At 43.6% G+C, this 12,824-nt stretch overlaps 1 protein-coding gene across 1 annotated transcript; it reads left to right on the forward strand.

Annotated features, from left to right (window-relative positions):
- Nucleotides 1-513: 513 nt before the first annotated feature.
- On the forward strand, nt 514-8,852 carry TNIP2 (TNFAIP3 interacting protein 2). The gene is made up of 6 exons (XM_057365304.1): nt 514-1,052; nt 3,349-3,654; nt 5,440-5,523; nt 6,052-6,333; nt 6,709-6,828; nt 7,305-8,852. Exons 1-6 carry the CDS (start codon nt 603-605, stop codon nt 7,584-7,586), a joined length of 1,524 nt encoding a protein of 507 aa, XP_057221287.1. The 5' UTR covers nt 514-602; the 3' UTR covers nt 7,587-8,852.
- Nucleotides 8,853-12,824: the final 3,972 nt, after the last annotated feature.

Here is a 12,824-nt window from a genome sequence, read left to right on the forward strand (position 1 = left end):
CGGAGAGCTCCATCCCGGCCACCCCGGGGCCGCTCGGGCGGGCGGAGCGGGACGAGCGGAGAGCCCCGGGGTCGCCGCCAGCGGGGAAAGTCCCGCTCCGAGCCGGGAATTCCCGCAGCGGCGCCGGGAGGACGCCGCGCTCCGGGGCTTTCGCAACGCGGGGCCAGCGCCGCCCGCCAGCCCCCCGAGAGACCCTCGCTCCTTCAGGACACCCTTCCCCCTCAGCGCTCCCCTGCAGCCCCCTCCCCGCATTCCCCTGGTTCAGCCGGGACTTCCCCCGTGCCCTCGGAGCCTCCCGCTCGCCCCGCGCCGCTCCTTCGCCCCCAGGTTTCTCCCCCCGCCCCCGGTGCCGCTTCTCCCGCTCGGCCCCGCGGGGGTTCCCCGGCAGCGCTGCCCCGGGGCCGCATCCCGCCCTGGCGGCGGGGGAAAGCGCTCCCGGGGTTCTCCCGGGGGGCGGAGCGCGGCCCGGCCCGGCCCCAACCGGAGAGAAAAGGCACGGCACGGGCGGGTCCTGCGAGCCCTTAAAGGGGAGCGCCTCCTCTCCTAGCTGGTAAGGCGGAAGAGCGAACCCATCGTCTCRGACCTGCTCAGCTCCGGGGTTTATGCATCTGTCCGGGCTCCTGCTCGCCCTGGAGAAGGAAGAGAAGGGAGCTGCCCCGGCCATGTGYTCGGTAAGCGAGGCCGGCAGCACAGACCCCTTGGTGACCCGCTTCAGGCAGGTGGAGGAGACGCTGGAGAAGCTGCACCGGGAAAACAGGAGTTTGAAGAATAAAGTGCCTCGGTAYAACGCGCTCTGCACCTTGTACCACGAGTCCGCGCAGCAGCTGAAGCACCTCCAGCTGCAGCTGGCGGCCAAGGAGGCGACGATCCGGGAGCTGCGGGGCAGCCTGGCCCGGCAGCGGCAGATCCCGGCGGCGGGCGGGGATGCGGCGGCRGGCGCGGAGCCGGCCCCCTCGCTGGTGGAGAGCCTGCTGGAGCAGCTGGGGCAGGCCCGAGAGCAGCTGAGGGACAGCGAGCGGCTCTCGGCGCGGAGAGTGGAGGCGCTGAGCCAGGTAAAGCCGCGGGTGCGCAGGGAGCGGCGCAGCATCACCGCGCCTTTCCGCGAGGGACGCGCGCAGTGGGGCTGCGGAGCGGAGCAGGCGGGCGTTCTGCCCCCGGAGCGCTCGCTGGGTGCTGGGAGCAGCTGGGGGCGCGCAGGAACCGGCGCTGACAGCTCGGTCAGGGGGCTGAGCCCCGCCGAGCGATGCCGCAGCGTTTGACAGCACTTGCTCCATCCCCGAGAGCCCATTGCCCTCGCCCGTCTGYATCCAACAGTAGCTCCCCCTGCTTTGAGTTGGAAAAGGCAAACCATAAAATCCTAAACCAAAAACTTAGCGTGGCGCTGTATATCATCGTGCAACTGTTTTCATTTGGAAAAAGAAAAACAGTAAAAAAAGCCCACAATCTGGAATACCATATTACTTACTGAATACAGTACTTACTGAAAATTAGTATGCGATGCAGCAGTTTTGTTCTCAAAGATAATCAGCTGCCACTGATTTTTTTTTTTTTTTGTCAAGTGTGTTTTGTTTTTGTTTAAAATGCTCGTAAACCTAGATTTTTGTATTGACCTTGAGGYAGAAAATTAATATTTGGATAAGTAATTGACAAGCCTGGGTTGCAAGGAGATAGATTAGGGAAATCATTATCTTTCTTGACTGAAAAAAATCACAACACTGCGTCACTCCCCATCCAGCACAAGTGCTGTTTTGGTTACTGTCATTAAGACTTTCCCAGGTTCAGTCTGAAATACTCAAAAGATTTTTAAAGTATTTATTTCTGGATGAAGCTGCATGAAGTCATTTCCAAACTGAGCAGCAGCACTTARAACTGAAACACGTCTTTTGTCATAAGTAATCTCTTGACCTAATGCTTATACAAAACATTTTCCATATATGACACTCACTTAAAATACATTTTAAAAATCTCATGTTTGGAAATTTGCTACAAGAGATGAACTCACTGACACTTTGCAGACATATGACAAGCCTGTGATGTCTGAATGTATTTTAAAGGCTGGTGCTGAAAATCTTTAAAAGGGAAGTTTAGCACTTAGCATGATGCTAAAGAATTTAAATGTCAGTAATAAGAACAAGTGCTRTTTTGCTGTTTACCTATGTTAGATGTTTATATTTATTTCTTGAAAGAATAAAAAGTTGTGCCCAATCAGAATCCTGGAATAACTGGCATTAAATAATAACCAAATAACAAAGACATTTTTGTGAAGCCAGAAGCCAGTATGCTGGCACAGAAGAGTGATCCCAGTGATTTTTACAGCTCTGTTAGCACTCCTCAGAACTGGAATGGCAGAATGGAGATTGTTGCTGTCTCCTGGTTTGCACTGGCATCCAGAGATCCTCAGTTCCAGAGGAGCAATGCTGTGGAAGCTTCTGGTACCAGCATCTGGTACTTCTTGAGGATGTGGAGCACAGCTTGTTTTTTACAAAGTCAGGACTGGTGCCTTTCAGGTGCATGGAACTACAGGTGGTTTGCCCCAGTCACCAAGCAAACCTCTTCCTTCTGAAAACACCTGCAGAGCTGTTGATGCAGTGGGGATATCCCACAAAGCTTCCAATAGGACAAGGAGATGCTGAAACAAGAACACAGCTGTTTCCTAGGGGTGTGTCAGACCCCCTCAAGTACCTGGGAGTCAGCTGTGGYCAAACTTGAGCTGTGGTGGATGGATTTTATTTTCTGCTTGCTTGTTCTTACCTTACCATTCCCATCCTTTCCTAGCTGGAAAAGTTGGTATACGTGCTACCTCTGCTTTGTCCTTGTGACAGTGCCAGGCAGTGAATACACTTCACTGCATTTGATGACTGTCCAGGGTTGGGGTTTTTTTTCTGTGGTTTTTTTGTTGTTGTTGTTGTTGTTGTTGTTGTTTTTGTTTTTTGGGTTTTTTTTTATTTTATTTTTTGAGGAAAATATCTGTTATCTGGTAATTTGGTGTGCAGGACCTCCAAGTCCATTTTAAGTCTCCACAGTTATTAATTTTAAATTACTTTGTTTCTTGTTTATGTTGCTGTTGTACATTTATAAAATCATCATGAATTTTTGCTGCTTGTTCATCCATTCTACTGATTAGAAAGGGCTTGCATGGCTGCCTGAGCAGTTCTTGATTAATTGATCCATCAGTTCCAAGGTCTTGTGATCAACAGAAATTAAATTGATTTATTCTACTTTTTAAGTACTTTGTAATGAGTATAGGAGTAATAAGAAATTACTGCAATATGGAATTCAGTCTCAGACATATTTTGGCTTTTGATTTTACTTTGCTTTTAAATAACTTCCCCTCTCCCTTCTGTTTAGGAAGTGCAGAAGTTGAATCAGCAGCTAGAGGAGAAAAATGGAGAGATACAGCAGATGATAAATCAGCCTTCATATGAAAAGGAGAGAGAAATCTTACGACTGCAGAAGACCTTGGCAGAGAGGGAGAAGGCTCAGGCCACCAGTGATGTTTTGTGCCGTTCACTCACTGATGAAACTCACCAACTTCAACGCAAATTAGCATCCACAGCAGAAATGTGTCAACATCTGGCAAAATGTCTAGAAGAGAAGCAAAGAAAAGAGAAGGGGAATTCAGATGACCAGATACCTACAGAAAGATCTAATCAGGTATTCTTACAGCTGTTATGTGTCTGTAAAATCTTATTAGCTTCTGAGGTGTTAATTACAATATGAGCGCTGGAACTRGGGAATGGTGAGAAACAGCACTTTAAATAATTTCATGCAGGGTGTTAAGACTACCATGGCAATGGTAAAAAAATCTGCATGCCTGAAATTTAGCATGGAAGCAGTTGTCTACCRCTTCAACTTTGGCCATCTCATCATCAGAGGCTTTTTTTGGAGAGGAGAAGTTGAGAGGTTCTGTCCAGCCTGAGCAATTCCATGATTACAGTTCTTCYCTCTATACACAGAGACAGTATTTACCTTACACCACCCCTGCTTCTGGGCAGCACTAGATGGTGCTGTGATTTTGAAGTTGATCTGTCCTGATTASTTGTTTTTAAGCATCAAAATCACAAAACAAAGTAGAGATATTTCAAAGTAGTATTTATATTAAGAACTCTATTACACGTGGTCCTCTCAGATCAGAATTTGGCTTTGCACATGTAGTGCAGACCTGCAGAAAGTTGGTTAGGGGAATATGAGTCAAGGTGTCTTACCTTTTTTTTTTTTTTTTTTTGCTCTGGGATTCCCCCTGGCCTCTGAGTGCAGGACAATATTTCTCTTCAGGAGGGATGTTTTTAAAAAAAAAGTTTCATAATAGGACAGTGGCAGAAATGCTACTGCAGGCACAAGGAATCACCTGGATTTTGGTGTATTTTGCTAATGGCTGTTGAGGCTTCAGTTGAAGTTCTCAGCATAAGGTAGAGGTAGATCATTGTTCTATTTTTGCAGAAGTTCTGATGGCTGAGGGGCATTAGCTAATTCATTAAAACACCCTAAGGACAGGCATTAGCAGTGCTGCCTCTAGTAACAGATCAGAGTATTGAGTAGGGTGCTACAGCCAGTTCTCACGAAAAAGAGTAATTCTGTCTGATGCTCTTACTGCTGCTTGGTGGTAATGCTGCTTTTCACATGACCACTCATCTGTGCTGTTGTGATGAACTCAATACACGCTCACATCTGCTTTGTAAAACATCCCAGAAGCATTTCCAAAGAAAACTTACTCGCAGTAAAGTTACTTGCAAGAAATAGGGTGGAGTAGATAGGAGAAAAAAGGACTTTTTAAGGGACTTGAAGCGTTCGGCATTGTCACATTTAACGTGTAATTGATAGACAGGAAACTTGATTGACTTTGATATATGTAATAAGAAGCTAACCTTGTACAGTGGGGACTTCCCTGTTAAGAGGAGAAATTTCAGATGCCATTACTAGCTGATTCTAGGGAATTTTGCTCAAAAGTGTTCTATATTACTCATGTACACTGGGGTTTTTTTAAGCAGATGTCACAACTGTAAAAAAGAGGTATCATTTTAGTCAATTATTTAGCAAGCAGGGTTTTTTCCCCTCAGTAATTTCTTCCTAGTACTGGCCAAAATTGACAGTAATAACAAAGGAAGATGAAGGTATATCTGTGCCTTTGTCATKTGTTCTCCCACTCCAGACAAGTAGTTTCCCAGGGAGTTTGTGTAAACTGTTAAACTCTGTTATCATAAGGTTTATTTAAAAGCAGTACCAAGGCTGTAAAAACCCGAGTACATTTTTGCTTTCCTTCATAATAAAAAYTGTAGGCTATACTATTAATATTTAGAAAAATACTATATAGGAATAAATTGACCTAGATGTATGTCATTGCACATCACTTAAAAAAAATTACTTCCAGTTTAACAGCATAACCAAACAGCACCTGAGATTTTTATGTGAAAGTAACACCTAACTATCTGAAAATTACAGCTTTTAGACAATGAAAAGTCACTTCAAGCTCTAATCTGCAACTTGCAAGAGGAAAACAGGATGTTAAAACAAAAAGTAGCTCACGTGAGTACTTTCATTTTGTTTCAGATTAATATTTGATTAAGTATTTTAAATTAGAGTAGATTTGGAATAGATAAGGCCTGGTTAATCTAATTACATGTGTCTTGGTTATGGCAGTTTAATGCAAGACAGTTTTCCTTAGTCCTTTCAACATGGAATTTTTGTTCTGTTAGCTAAGAACAACTTACTACATAATTTTTAACATACTGGGGTYTTACTGTTAAAAATACAGTGCAGAAGAAAATTTTCATGTTCCTTCCATGGGCCAGTATTCCACCCCAGAAGAACAGCACGCGGCCCAGGGTGGCCACCAACCCCTCCTTTGGGCTACTGGCCCTTTGGACTGGGAGATGGGAGGGCTGCCCATGAGGAGTCTGTACAATCATCGCCTGAATTTGCCCACACTCAGGGGCCTGGGCAGCATGTTGGGTTATCCTTTAGAGGATTTTGGTCCTGCACATATAGACAGCCTGTGAAACCTTGGGAATTTCTRTCTTCCTGTTCTTCACACCTCTCCTGATAAACTTTCAGGTGGAAGATTTAAATGCAAAATGGCAGAAGTACGATGCRAGCAGGGATGAGTACGTGAAGCGACTCCACTTGCAGCTGAAGGAGATGAAATCACAGCTGGAGCAGCACCACGGTGGAACTTCAGCACAGAGGAATTCTGAGCTGATGCACAAGGAGATATTCCGGTTAAACAAGCTACTGGAAGAAAAAATGAATGAGTGCAYAAAAACCAAGAGAGAGCTAGAAGACCTGAAGAAGACTAGTGAAGGAGATAATGAGCGCATACAAATGCTGGAGCAACAGGTCATTAAGTTTCTTTTTCCTAGAGATGGGAATTCTTAGTTTCTTCCCAGACCACTGAAGTCCAAGGGGGAAAAAWGGATTAATTTTTTTGTAAATTTGCCACCTGTCTTTGTCCCATTTGGTTATACAGATATTAAACAACACAGATTAAAAGGAAACTCACTACTTAAAGAACCCCATGCAGTTCTGCTGGCCTTAACATAGAATAGGAATGGTCTGTACAAGAAATACAAATACCTTTGAAGTACAGATATGATAGGGAAGATAATATTGAGATTCTGGGAATAAATAAGAAAGGAATTGTAGCCTCAGCTTTTCAATCTAACCTGCCAACGCTTTAATTTATAAGATATTAACATAAAAATTCTTTTTCAGGTCCTGGTTTATAAAGATGATTTCACATCTGAGAGAGCAGACAGAGAACGAGCACAGAGTAAAATACAAGAACTTCAGGCAGAAGTTGCATGTCTGCAACACCAGCTATCAAGAAGACAGGTAAGAAAGCAGCAAGCTCCTTTTTAAATTTAAGTATGTCAACAGGATTCTAGAGTAAATATTTTTATATTACTCTATTTTAAATATGCTTTTGAAAAGCTTAGTATTTATAGAACAGYTTCAGCTCAGTGCAGCTGTCAATAATTTAGATTATTTCATAGTCAGTTCTGGTGGAGATGCCCAGTTCCCCCTTTCCAGTCCATTTTCCTTCTACTTTTGGATCAACATAGTAAAGGTGAATTCTTAGAGGGCAGAGGACAGCCGTGACTTTTGCATCTTTAAAGTAACACACTGGCTATATTCCGTGTTTTCTACAAACCTTCTTTACAAGCGTATTAAAACACTGCAAAAACTGATGAATAATTTATTTGCAAGTCCTCTTATCTTTGTGTTTCAGACAAAGGTGATAAAATACCACCTGTTAAAAAATGYACTTTTATTGCATCTTTTTCAAGTGCTCTCCTTTCACTTTCCAGGACTCAAGAGACACAAGCAGTCATTTCAGAGTTCAAGCTGGTAACCAAAATAATCTCTACGTTCAGACGAATGTCGAACATATACGAGGAAACAGCCCGGGCCAGACAGGCACGAGGAGAACGAGCTCACAGTCTGAACAAGCTTCTCCTCCTGGGGACAGTGGAAACACGGGATCTGAAGGCAGGGCACAGGGTGAACTCAGATGCCCTCATTGCATGAGGTTTTTCAGTGATGAACTCAGTGATGAATTCCTCAAGCATGTTGCTGAATGTTGTCAGTGACCGCAGGATGTGAGGGGTGTAAGTCAATCACTACTTTTAGAAATATGAGACTTGCTCTATACATGTCTCCTACAGTCCTAAAACAGAGTAATTCAAATGGAGAGCTCTGGGGAATTAGGAGGATGAACAGTATCTACCTCTTGCTTGATTCAGTCTTCTCTTGGACTCCATGAAAGGCTTCAAGAGGAAGCAAAGTATTTTTCTGAAGAATTATTTTTGACAGCTACAAGGAAGGCAAGCATAATGCAAATTCTACTACAAACTAAACTGAAACCTACAGTGGTAGTTTAGCTTCAGCGTGCAGCTTGACTTTATTTGGGTCTAATTCTCCACTGCAGTCTGATGACTTACGAAAAAAATTACTGAACATGAAATTTTCCTCCTCTTCCAAAAAATGTAGGCTGAAGAACAGGAAAGAGCATTTTGGCAGAAGATAGGAAAAATCTTGTTGTGGTTTATCTGGATTTAAAGTGGAAGTATTTTCTTGACTCTTAAGGCTGAATTTTCAGACATCTCCTCTGAAAATTCTTCTGTTTAACTGATATCAGAAGAAGTGAAGAAAACATAAAAGGGCTTGTTATTGACTAAAACTAGCCTGCCTTTTTTGCACAGAAACAAGGTACAGGGATATTTATAATTTCTGTGCCATAAGTATCTATCTTACAGATTTGTAAATGTGTATTTGTGTAACTATTGATTGTATTCCTATTTGACCTAAGGATTATTTTTATAATAAAAGTGATTGTGGAGTTGTTTTACTACATTAGTAAAGGGGTCCAAAAAATCTCTTTTCATCTAAGTATTTAAATGTGAAATAGTCCTAGTAACTATACTAAGGGCTAATTAAATGTCATGGTTTCACACATGAGTTATTTCATTACTTCAGTGAAAACCAGCTTCTCAGACTATTTTCAAATATGTTGAAAAAAATCACTCCTCATCTCTGAGCGGAAGATTGACCTTTCAGAGGCACAGGAACACATTTAAYCCCCTACCCTGCTACACATAGGTGACTATGCCAACGCTACCTTAAATTTCTTCTTCTTCTGTCTGCACTGGAGACAACTTCAGCAAATAGCAGGGGACTGTTTTGAGAAGAAGTATGAGCAATTAAAGTGTACAAATATAAGAGTGCCATGGGTTTTGCAGCCTCAGCTCCACATGTTTCTCATTGTGCCAGAGCAGGGGTTAAGGATGGGATAGAAAATAAAGGCCCAGTGCACTGTGACACTTCTTAATTAAAGCACTCTTACTTTGTGTAACACTCTTGTCTTCTGCTTTGCTTTGTTCCCTGTTCTACATCTCAGGAGGGATGTGGATATTTTTCTGGATATTTCCTTTTCGGGAGCCTGTTGCCCCCAAGGAAGATGGATGGTTTATGCCACTGTTGTCTAAAGTGGGATAATACAAAAGCAATGTCTGGGCCTTGCATGGAGCAATGTTTACTATTAACMTGATCTACGACTGATTGCAGTCCTGTGATTCCCTACTAGCTTGTTCTTCCCAACACAACATGCACAAACATGCAGAAAGTTTTCTTTTTCAGTGACCACTTTTGACATTGCCTTTTAAGGTCTTAGAGATCAGAAGCAGCCCACAGAATATAAGCTGAGAAACATGATTAAACTTCCTGTGGCATAAGCTGATCTTACATCTGACTGTTCTCATTAGACAAGCCTGGCTTACAGTTCAGTGCACAYCAATATGATAGTGCCAGTGATTGACTGATACAGCAAAATAGTGACTTGATTTTTGTTGTGATTCCCACTAGAAGACATTTAGGAAGACAAACATAACAGTAAAGTAAGTGAGGTCTTGGCAGTACCTCTTTTTAATTGTATTGAGATGATGACTGTGTTGCCTTGAAAGGCCAGTTTTTAATAATGACACAGACATGGTTAAGGGGATAAAAGGGTTTTACCTCGGTATTTGGGATCCCAGGTGCACAACTTGATAGCAGAATGCACACCGTGTACAGCACGGGTACAAGTTTTATAGGTTTCAGGAATTAGCATATCTATCTAGGATTCCCCAATAAGAAACTTCACAAATGCAGTAATATCCCCCTATTCTAATGAACCCCCCGCCCAGAATGAGGTCAGAGCCCGGTTTACACAAGATGTTCTGGACAGAAGGCTTCACCCAAGGCTGGAGCCTCRGGTTTAAGAKAGCACAGGGCACACTGACTCCTTCCTCAGGATGTTTGGTCTCTCTGCCCAGCAAAACGCCTAAACTAAGCTGGAATATCAAACTTCAGGAATTACAAGCATRTGGACTAAGGGGTACAGGTGGATGCATAGAGGGTACAGAAGCGTAAAGGGAAAAGCAAAAATCATCAGGCATCAACTGCTTTGATATACATCAGAAGCTGAAGTCTGCTATAGCTTCCCACTGATGTTAATCCCTGTGGGTATAGTGGATATACTGACCTAAATAGAAATTAATAATTTCTAATAGGAAATAGGTGCAAGAATCAGGAGAATCTGCAGGATACAGAAATTCATAGCACCTATTGTTGTGGATTTCAATTCTGTGAAATAGTCCCCAGTCAAAGCAGAGGTTGGTTTCACACTAATGCTGGGAAAGGAGGGCACTTCAGTGCTGGGAAACTGGAGATATCTGCAGCAAGGACAGCACTGGATCAACAAACAAAAGCAGGTGAAGGTACTGATCAAGCATAGATCACTGCTATCATGTAAGTACAATAAATGAGGACTGGAATTTGACCACCTCTGGCATAAATCTAGGACAGATCTGCTGGTTTTTGGTACAAAAATACCTGTCTTCAGAGCTGTTTGACTTTACTGAGGTTTTGGGTTTTTTTTTTTCCCCAGCTGGTAAAAAGCATAAATTGTTCTGGCTTTACCAAGAAACGTTACACCATGAAGGACTACCAGTGTCTCACATGCAAATATTTGTTTCAGATGATGGGGCATAAACTATTGCTCCTAAGAGAAGTTGTCTGTCATGCAGTGCTTTGACATTTACACCAAATTCACTGGTAGATCTCTTGATAAAACACTACAAAATCTTCACCTGCACCCTCCTCACCAGGCAAAGCACACACACCAAGGTATCCCCAGCAATTGCCACCACCCTCTACCTTCACAATTTGTACCCCAGAATGCATAAAACCTGTCAGCTCCATTATCCCACTGCTCATATGAAAGTGGCTGTGAATTTCCAGCTTTTTTGAACCCATCAAATTAAGGAAAGCTCCTCCTGGTCTCACACTGGTGCTCTCTGCTTGTTGGATGGCTGCCCAAATAGACTGTCTGGCTTGTCTGGTATCASCAGCCCAGCTCCTTTCCTAAAAGAAAGCAATGAAGATATAATGAGTAAGAAAGTAACTGCATGCAGTGAAAGGAACTTCAATAGCATAAACTTTGTGAACTTTCATTATCCATTTGTACTGCACTCACTCACTGAAGCATCATCTGTAAAACTGCAGAAACACCCTCACACAAGAGACTCAAAATCACAGAGAAAAATGATAGGACTGGATGGATCTCGTTTTTTTATTTGCTGTATTGATAACAAAAGGCATCCAAGAGAAATGAACCCTGTTTTCAGGCACAGTTAATGCCTGTTCAGGCTCCTGTAGGTCTCTCATTCAGGTGAGCACTGCCTGTACTGCAGAGACAGACAGAGATACCACTGCAGCTCCACAGAGACTGAGAGCAGGCTGGGTCATTGCCTCTTCTGGGACTTGTAAGAATGTGTCTTAACATAGTTACAGCTGCCAAGGAAGATTTGCCCAATTACCTTCATGATTAGTCCCTTCTCCTAAAATTTCTCCTTCACCAAATGACCACCCCTCAGTTTTGCTCTCCAAACCAACCTGAGTCCAGGCCCAGCTGGAGCTGTCTCACCCCAGCAGCAATGAGATTTTTGGACTGTATAATGTCCAGCTGCTGGCAAGCTGGTTCTCATTGCTCCTGGACCTGATTATAAAGCACTTTGCTCGGGATTTTAAAGTAAGGACTGTTTACTAATAACTATGCTGGTTGCCATGCAGAAGTGGGCCCTTGGCACACAATCACRGCAGCAGCTGTAGGCAACACTGACTCACTGCATCTTAGAAAATACAAGTGCAAGAAAGCTCAGAAGTTGGTCCCTACCCCAAAARCCCCAAGGGATAAAAGATCAACAATAATGCTGTTTCCTGGAGCATGGGCAATATAGAGMCTAAAATGCTGCTCAAATAACGTGCAGCTTCTCAGGCAATGTCTGCTTCCCCTCCAATAATTTAGGACATCACATCTTTTAAAATAGGCCTTAAATGATGCCTCAAGATTAAGTGCTCACTAATAATAAAACCAACTACAAGAATAAAATTTGTTCAAGAAGCAGATACCTATGCTCTATGCATTTTTTTCAAACTTCCATTTCCTGTGGCTTTGCTGCATGTGTATATATAGAAAGCAAGGGAAATTCCAAACAAGATGCCACACCATTATACTCAGAACAGCAGTGCTTCTCATTCTAAAAAAGGGAAGTCTCAAATGCTTTTTCTACAAAATCTATGTGAATTCAAAGTATGCTGTAGTAATATCTCACAGCACCATGCTCCMGTAGCTGTCAGCTGGGGGACAGAGGTTGTTTCAGCTAAAAACCTAAAGCATAAGAAATGTTTATGAAGCACTAGGTCAGCCCAGCAGAACCTCAGCAGAGCTCAAGGTTTTCCTCCCTTCATTTCTGAAGGAGCCTGATGGAGGAAAGAGCAGAGGGACCCTACACTCACCAAATCTCCTCGTCAAATCTATCATCATGTAAAAATCATCTTTGTTTTATTTTTGTTTTGTTTTAAATCAGAGGTGGACACCTTGGTTACACACAAATATCACAGGTTTTTCATACAGGAGGGGCACACATCACCAGGTAGCTGGGACCATGCCCCAGCAGTTCTTCGGCCAGCACTGGCACACCCCATGCTTGCTGAKCTTCTCAGTTCCTGCTGCAGCCAGACTTCCTCCAACCACACCCCAAAATCCCCCTGCACAGCCCAAAATGGTCCATCTGAATGGAACAACGAGTTCCTCCACTCCATGTTCTGCTCCACGGCAGTCTGGACTGGGGTGACACCTGGGGTTACCTTCTCTGCCGAGACATGACCCTACACCATGGCAGCAGTGCCTTGATGGCACCGAGGGCAGGGTGACAGCCTGTCCCTGTCGTGTCCCTCCAGCTGTGCCCCCAGGGCTCCCTGGGCTGTGCCAGCTCAGTTTCAATGAGCCA

This window comes from Malurus melanocephalus, unplaced genomic scaffold, assembly GCF_030028575.1.
Source record: "Malurus melanocephalus ecotype Western Australia unplaced genomic scaffold, MMel_1.1 scaffold_50, whole genome shotgun sequence".
NCBI classification, from domain to species: Eukaryota; Metazoa; Chordata; class Aves; order Passeriformes; family Maluridae; genus Malurus; species Malurus melanocephalus.